This window comes from Sinocyclocheilus anshuiensis, unplaced genomic scaffold, assembly GCF_001515605.1.
Source record: "Sinocyclocheilus anshuiensis isolate Anshui unplaced genomic scaffold, SAMN03320099.WGS_v1.1 scaffold208, whole genome shotgun sequence".
Lineage (NCBI taxonomy): Eukaryota > Metazoa > Chordata > Actinopteri > Cypriniformes > Cyprinidae > Sinocyclocheilus > Sinocyclocheilus anshuiensis.
Genome location: NW_015557186.1, coordinates 135,554 through 144,859, shown reverse-complemented (window position 1 = coordinate 144,859; position 9,306 = coordinate 135,554). Strand labels below are relative to the sequence as shown.

At 39.1% G+C, this 9,306-nt stretch overlaps 1 protein-coding gene across 1 annotated transcript in view; it reads left to right on the top strand.

Annotated features, from left to right (window-relative positions):
• LOC107678700 (ryanodine receptor 3) overlaps window positions 1-1,199 on the top strand; it is a 196,980-nt gene extending 195,781 nt beyond the window's left edge. Inside the window, exons 109-110 of the mRNA XM_016474072.1 lie at window positions 138-253; window positions 1,138-1,199. Of these exons, the coding sequence (XP_016329558.1) occupies window positions 138-253; window positions 1,138-1,199 (178 nt within the window). The remainder of the gene's footprint in view (window positions 1-137; window positions 254-1,137) is intronic.
• Window positions 1,200-9,306: the final 8,107 nt, after the last annotated feature.

Sequence of the window (9,306 nt, the reverse complement as noted above, 5' to 3'; positions counted from 1 at the left end):
ACGAGGGAGGTATCGAAAGGGAACCACATCAGATTTCCGTCCTCAGCAGAATTAATACCGTCCTGCGGCTTCTCACAAATCTTCCCGAGAGAAACCTTATTCTTTTTCCCATGTCTTTTTGTTCTTTCTTTTTTCAGAAAATGGAGACAATCTGGGTGTTCTTCAGTTCAGACTGAAAGGAGCCAACAAAAAGAACAAAGACTACAGAAAGGCCTGAACGACACAATGGAGAAACTCAACGCCATTCCTGATGGTGCGTGTGCGTGTGCGTGTGAGTGTGCGTGTGCGTGTGCGTGTGCGAGTGTGTGTGTGTGTGTGAGTGTGTGTGTGTGTGTGTGAGAGTGTGTGCGTGAGCGTGTGTGTGTGTGTGTGCGTGTGATTGTGTTTGTGTGTGTGGGGGGGGATGTTTATGTGTGTGTTTGTGGGCTGAACACCTGCTCATTGTGTGTCTCATCTAGTGTTCATTGCTCTTTATGTGCAGTCATTCGTTTTATTACACTTCTTTCACAGAAAAGCACTGCAGGTCTCATGAATCCACATCAAACTACATCCATGTCCATCTTTCCTTCTTCAGAGTAACTGATGGATTTAAGACCAAGAACACAAATTAAAAAGGTAAGTAATAGTCAGTTATGATTTCACTTTTACTTCACTGAGGAGTAATTCACCCAAAAATCATCATCTCACCCTGATTGTGCTGAAACACAGATGATTCTTCCTCAAGCTCTCGAATCTCATTCACATCTTCACATGCTGTAGAGCTGCTGAAATTACATTTGCTTCAGAATCTATGAATTTTACAACATTAACAGTTATTTTCCTTTTAATTTCTGCAGCTCTATTCAGTTCAGGTTTTGTTCTCATCTGATCGAGTCAGTGCAGTTAAAACAATAATATGACTCAATATTAATTGTCTTTTAAGCCCCAAAATGTATCATATTCCCACTGTCATATCCAACACTGTCAGATAAATGAGTGAATGTTCATGACACCTTCAGCTCATCACTGGTGTGATCTTCAGAAGTTCACGTCTGTCCTTCATCTGACTCTAATGGGTTGAGGTCAGTTGATGAAGCTGATGTTCAGATGAAGGACAGACGTGTGTCTGTGAGATGAACGCTGTTGTTTCTCCTGCAGCATCAGCAGCAGTGATCAGAGGAGAAGCTGCTGAAGGTCTCACTGGTGTTTTATTGTGCTGATGGAGCATGTGATCGTCCTCCAGACAGAGCCGCACCGATAAACACAGAACGACAGGACGGGAGCGCCTGACATTTCCTGTGGCGTGAGTGTGTGTGTGTGTGTGTGTGTTTGTGAGCAGCAGATGGTGTTCAGTGCTGGACGTGTGACGCATCAGAGGAGCATTTAGGATTCACATTCACTTCAGTCGTTCATAATCAGATGTGTTTAAGGCTGAAGTTCAAGGTCCGATTATAATCACACACACATACACACACTCACTTTCACTCACACTCACTCACACACAAGTGCATGCACTGACACACTCGTACTCTCACACGCGCACACACACCTTCACTCACACTCACTCTCACACACTTTACTCACACTAATACTCTATTTCACACATGCACTCAGTTTAACTCACACTCACTCTCACACACAAATTCACACTCACACATTCAATATACAACTCTTACTCTCACTCACCCACTCACTCCAACATGCGCACACACTCACTTTCACTCACACTCACACATTCTTACTCTCACACTCACTCGTACTCTCACATTCGAACTCTCACACACTCACACTCTCACTCACTTTCACACACACAAACGCACACACTCGCACTCATTTACAACTCTTACTCTCACTCACACACTCTTACTCTCACACTCACTTTCGCACACACTCACTTACTCACACACACATACACACGGCCATACTCACACGCACTCGTACTCTCACACACGCTCACACACACTTCCACTCCACTCACTCTCACTCATACTCACACACACATGTGCATGCACTCACACTGACACTCTTACTGTCACACTCTAACTCATACTCACACACTCACTTTCGCACACTCTTACTCTCTCACACACACATGCACTCACACTGACACACTCTTACTCTCACACACTCACTCATACTCACACACGTGCATGCACTCACATTGACACTCTTACTGTCACACTCTAACTCATACTCACACACACTCACTTTCACACACTTACTCTTACACGCACACTCACTCACACACACATGCACTCACACTGACACACTCTTACACTCACACACACCCTCACACTCACATTCACACACTCTTACTCTCACACACTCACTCATACTCACACACTCTCACTTTCACACACTCTTACTCTCACACACTCACTCATACTCACACACACTCACACTGACACACTCTTACTCTCACACACTCACTCATACTCACACACTCTCACTTTCACACACTCTTACTCTCACACACTCACTCATACTCACACACACATGCACTCACACTGGCACACTCTTACTCTCACACACTCTCTCATACTCACACACACCCACCCACACACTCACACTCACACTCACTTTCACACACTTACTCTCACACACTCTTACTCTCACACACTCACTCATACACACACACACTCACTTTCACACACTCTTACTCTCACACACTCACTCATACTCACACACACATGCACTCACACTGGCACACTCTTACTCTCACACACTCTCTCATACTCACACACACCCACCCACACACTCACACTCACACTCACTTTCACACACTTACTCTCACACACTCTTACTCTCACACACTCACTCATACTCACACACATGCACTCACACTGACACACTCTTACTCTCACATACTCATTCATACTCACACACACCCTCACACTCATATTCACACTCTTACTCTCACACACTCACACACACACATGTGCATGCACTCACACTGACACACTCTAACTCATACTCACACACTCACTTTCACACACTCTTACTCACACACACTCACTCATACTCACACACACACACATGCACTCACACTGACACACTCACCCATACTCACACACACTCTTACTCTCACACACTCACACACGTGCATGCACTCACACTGACACACTCTTACTGTCACACTCTAACTCATACTCTCACACACACACACACACACACACACACCCACATTCACTTTCACACACTCTTACTCACACACTCACTCATACTCACACACACAAGTGCATGCACTCACACTGACACTCTTACTGTCACACTCTAACTCATACTCACACACACTAACTCATACTCACACACACACACACACACACTTACTCTCACACACTCTTACTCTCACACACTCACACACACACTCACTTTCACACACTCTTACTCTCACACACTCAGTCATACTCGCACACACTCACTTTCACACACTTACTCTCACACACTCTTACTCTCACACACTCACACACACACTCACTTTCACACACTCTTACTCTCACACACTCAGTCATACTCGCACACACTCACTTTCACACACTTACTCTCACACACTCTTACTCTCACACACTCACACACACACACACACACTCACTTTCACACACTCTTACTCTCACACTCTCACTCATACTCACACACATACACACACTTTTTCCATTGCCTTTTAGATTATTGCGTAAAATGAGCTCTGTGACCAACGAAAGTTTAAGATTCTTATTTGTTTTGTCTTCTCAAAGAACACAACTTTTATGAATTTTGAAGCCTAAATGCAGAAGTAAAAAGCTAAACGTAGACTATAAACAAGCTCACATGACTTCAACATCACCATTAATCTCCAGCAGCTCCTTCAGTCTTTATTTAAAAGCATTTTCCCTGTTTGAAAGTAGACAAAGTAGATACATGGTAGACTATGTTTTTACTCACACTCTGTAATAATGGACAGGCGTCTCTTATTGACTGAGGACTTGTAATGGCGCTGTAATAGCGCTGAAGAACATCAGAAACCTTAAGATCAGTCTGTGGACTGAAACCTCGTCCAGAAGAACAGGAGATGATTGTGACGTCAGCAGAGCTAAGGAGAACCTGCTCTATATGAACCTTCATCATGTGTTTAAATAGCTCGGATCACAAGGAGCTTCATCCTCTTTAATTCACATTAGCACATCAATAAAATCAGCTTATAAAGATTAGAAGTCGCATGATAAAGAGTCGATCGTGTAGCTGCTCACGTTTTTACCTATTGGTGGTTGAACATCCCATATGTCAAAAACTATATTTTCAAATACATTTCACAAATATACCAAAAAATGGCAAAAATATATATTTGCTAAAATATGTTTCGAAATATATTTAGGTAAATATATTTTGGCCATTCTTTAAATATTTTGAAATATATTTTAAAATATATATTTTTGGCCAAATGGGATGTTCAGCCACCAATAAATATTTAAAAAATATATATAAATACATTTTTTAAGAGCATTTAAAAATATATTTTGCTCTATGTATTTCAATCCAAGAAAATATTCACATGTCACATTTGAAGAAAATTGTAATTCTTGTCTGTAACACGTTTAACACATCTGAATAAAATTAAACCATGAATGCGTGTAAAATGCTATTCACTCATTCTGTGAATGCTGAGAGCTGTTTAAACACACACATATATACTGTAATGGTTTGTGTGGTGTAGTGGCTGTATGTCAGCCGTGTGAATGAGTGAATGTCTTGACATTTAGCAGCACATGAAGTCAATGACTCCATTAGGTTTATATTTGTTCAACATGCTCCGTGTTAATAATGCATGAGCTGCAAAGGCCACACAGATTTCCTCGCCGAGCGCTTCCTTCAAGAACGACAACTGACAGACTGAGGGAGTGTGGTAGAGCGAGGAGGAGAGAGAGAGAGAGACTGCTGATGAACGTCTGAACGAGGAGAGAGAAGTTACAGTCAACATGAAATAGCAAACTCACTTCATTTTGGTAAATTTCCCAGAAAAACAAGACGTCTTATCTTCAGTCATTTTGCATCTTGTACTGTAAAACAAGACCAAAACCCAGAGGAAGAGCATCAGAAGAGAAGCTCAAGAGCTCTGTTAACACACAGACCAGAGCGACTGACGGGTTTCAGACGTTTGTTCTTCTGCTGAACACTGACCTGTTTATTTGAGGAGGGCAGAAATCAGCTTAGAATCACATTAACCTTTCAGACGCTTTCTAGTGTGCAAACATCACAGTTCTGACTCCAAAACACTTCAGTGGGAAGATACCTGGAGATCCGGCTCAAGTCAGAAAAACTAGTTCTGTAACTGGAGTTTGAGATTGGGTGGTTTGAAAGGATCCTCCTAGTGATAAATAATAAATATATTTAGTCTTCTACATGTCACCATATTTACATGAGCATCATTTTAAGATTAAGGTCCATATTCTGGTTGAGTCAGACAAATAGAAATTCCTCAGCAATTTCTACCTGAAATTTTAGCGTTTGACACAATGAGAAAAATTATAGTATTAAGTATAGAAATTTCATATCCATAATTTCTTAATATTTTATCAAGTTTCCATGACTTAAAGTCTACAAATAATGCTTTCAAAGTTTTTGTTTAGAAATGGATATACTGAAATAATTAAAGAATTTATATAGAAATAATTAAATTATGCAATTCTGTAAATATTTTATGTTCTTTTAATCTCACAAATAGCAATTCCACGGCAATTTCCACCTTATAACTAGAAAAATGTAAGTAATTAATTGTAGAATTTTCCATGATTTCTAAATATTTTATTACTATTTTATTAATTTCCATGACTTAATAATAAAGTCTAGAACTCTTTTAAAACAACATGCCGTTTTAAAGAGATGATATTCATTCATTCAATGTTTTTTGTTCACTCATCCTGGATAAATGAGGGAATGTTAAATAAAAAGCCTGACCCTTGTATCTGGTTTGTGACAGTAGTTGAGTTAACAAAAATAAATCCGAATGATTTACATCTTGATTTTAGCTGTCATTGATGCATTTGACAGATGCTTTCATTTAAAGCGACTTGCATTGCATTCACAGCATGCATCATTCATGCTTTCTGTCTCTGTGTGTGTGTGTATGTGTGTGTGTGTTTGTCGTTTCATCACAAGAACAGAAGAAGACCTACAGGGATATGCAGATTCATTCATTCAATGTTTTTTGTTCACTCATCCTGGATAAATGAGGGAATGTTAAATAAAAAGCCTGACCCTTGTATCTGGTTTGTGACAGTAGTTGAGTTAACAAAAATAAATCCGAATGATTTACATCTTGATTTTAGCTGTCATTGATGCATTTGACAGATGCTTTCATTTAAAGCGACTTGCATTGCATTCACAGCATGCATCATTCATGCTTTCTGTCTCTGTGTGTGTGTGTGTGTGTGTGTGTGTGTGTGTATGTGTGTGTTTGTCGTTTCATCACAAGAACAGAAGACCTACAGGGATATGCAGAAAACCTCGTATTACAGCTCGTTCAAACAGGTGATTGATGAAAACCCAAGGCGAGAACATCATCAGTGAGGCGACCGTCTGACATCTCTTATGAAATCTGAGTTATGAGGATCTGAAGCTGAAGATGAAGCTCTGATTCAAGCCTCCGCAAAGACAAAAACAGGCAGAGCGGAGCAGAAGCTTCAGAGATCGATAATCCAAAAAAAGCCCACGTTACGCAGAGAAAGGTCAGAGAGACTGAAACGCACTGCTGTTTTATGATCTCCATCGTATGATTGTGTGGCTTTGATAAACGCTGATCTGAGGAAACTGTGTTTGCGTTATTGTCAGGAATCATTCACGGTGCATTGAAGCCTAATAAAGCAAACGATTCACCTGCGGTCGAATGTGTTTATCGGGATGAGATGTCAGATGAGACGCATGTGTTCAAAGCAAAGCTGATTAAAGCATAAGCTGAAGAGCAATCAGACAGAATGAGGCTGATAGACGGATATATACGCAAACACAGACGGATTGGGTTCAAGAACTGACACCAGAGCGGCTCAGTCACCCGAGCTGACGCTGAAAACACTCGTGTCAATCACACACTCATTTCAACCCAGAACCATGCAGGTTAGATGTGTTTATGACGGTCTTGCACCTTAAAAGGCATGAAAATGTGCTAAAAAATGATCGTTCTGTCAGCATAAACCTGTATGATTTTCTTTCTGTGAAGCACATAAGAAGATATTTTGAGAAATGTCTGAGTGCTTTTGTTCGTACACTGCCAAATAAGATGTTCTTACTTACAGTGGAAATATCTAAACATCCTTAAATCATGATACATTTACTGGAGAAGCAAGATGAGTGAAGATTCTGACGGCACCCATTCACTGCAGAGCATCCACTGCTGAGACACTGATGCAATGCTACATTTCTATAAACCTGATGAAGAAACAAACTCATCCTGATCTCTGATGATCTGAGGGTGATCACATTTTTTTTTGTGCTTTTTCATTTTCGGTTGAACTATTGCTTTAACACTCTTTTTTCTCTCCTAATGAAATGAATGTACTATATTTCAGTTTGATAATGTTTTTTGCTTTCATATTTTGTATTTTTAGGGGATTTTGTGGCACTAAATTATATTTACGCCGTAGTTATGATCCATTAATCGGTTTTTGAGCATAGACCTGAAAATTAAATTTCCAACGTAAACTGTGGTAAATCTTGAATGCTTTGGAGCACAAAGTTTGGTTTTCTTTCTTCTGCCAAGAAGTGAAAAAAGTCAAATAAAAAAGTGAAAAAGTTATAGAATTTTAAGTATATTAGTATGAAAAATGCACAAAAGTACTATTTTTTTTTATTTTATATGAAATATATAGTTTCCAAAACATGTTTCACTTTAAATCTGCATGTAAATCAAAGTTATAAATCTAAACAAATTGTGTTCCAAATTTGAGGTTGATATCTCAAAAAATTAGCTTTCAGTAAGATTGCGTTTGGCCGCAGTACCAGATGTTTCCACTAGAACAACAACACCCGGACTCTGTTTTAATCATTCTCGGGGACTTTAATAAAGCAAATCTTTCCCGTGAACTTCCAAAATACAGACAGCATGTTACATGTCCCACCAGAGACAGTAATATACTGGACCATTGTTACTCCACAATAAAGGATGCATATCGCTCGGTCCCCAGAGCAGCTGTAGGACTCTCTGACCACTGCCTGGTTTATCTTATACCGACTTACAGGCATAAACTTAAATCTGCTAAACCTGTAGTAAAGTCTGTAAAGAGATGGACCAACGAAACAGAGCAGGCATTGCAAGCCTGTTTCGACTGCACTGATTGGAGTGTTTTTGAAGCAGCCACCAACGATCTGGACGAGCTCACGGAATCTGTAACATCATATATCAGTTTCTGTGAAGACATGTGCATCCCTACCAGGACTCATTTAACATTCAATAATGATAAGCCATGGTTTACAGCAAAACTTCGTCATCTTCGTCAGGCCAAAGAGGACGCCTACAAAAGGGGGGACAGAGTCTTGTACATCTATTGCACACCTGTACATACAATTTATTCTTTTTTTGTGGTTTATATTTATGCATGTGTATTTTATTCACATCTCTTTTTTATTATCTGTGTGTTGTTGTTGTCTCCGTGTACTGGAAGCTTGTGACACTATAACAAATTCCTTGTATGTGCAAACATACTTGGCAATAAAGCTCTTTCTGATTCTGATTCTGATTCTGATTCTAGATGAAATTTGTTTTACCATGAATTTCCAATGCAAACAGTACAAGTGCGACTATTTATTTACTTTTTTCAGGACCTTTATTTAATTTTATTTAATTGTATTTTAATTTTATTTTATTTAAAATTGAATTATATATTATATATATATATATAATTTTATTTTATTCAATTTAATAAATGTTTTATTTTCACATTGCACCAGAGAGTTAAGTTTTAACTATTAATTTCCTTTAATAACATCTTGCTCATTACATTTACATGCTAAATAAGTTACAGTACATTTAATGTGTGCTACACCAGCTGTTGACTTTAACTGAAATAGATTAGATCAGTTGGTTCCAGAGCCGTTTCTTAATTTAAAACTTAATTTTTTGAGTAGTTAACTTAAATATTTCATTGAAAGTTGTCACAACTCAACATGATTGATGCAAACATTTTTATATTGATGCTATTTGACTCATTTTGTACATGCAAATGAGCCACTAAACTTCATCATCATCATCATTTTCACACTCATCCTTGATACACACACACACGCACATGCACAGACACACACACACTCTCTCTCTCACACACACACACTCACACTCACACACACACACACACACATTCT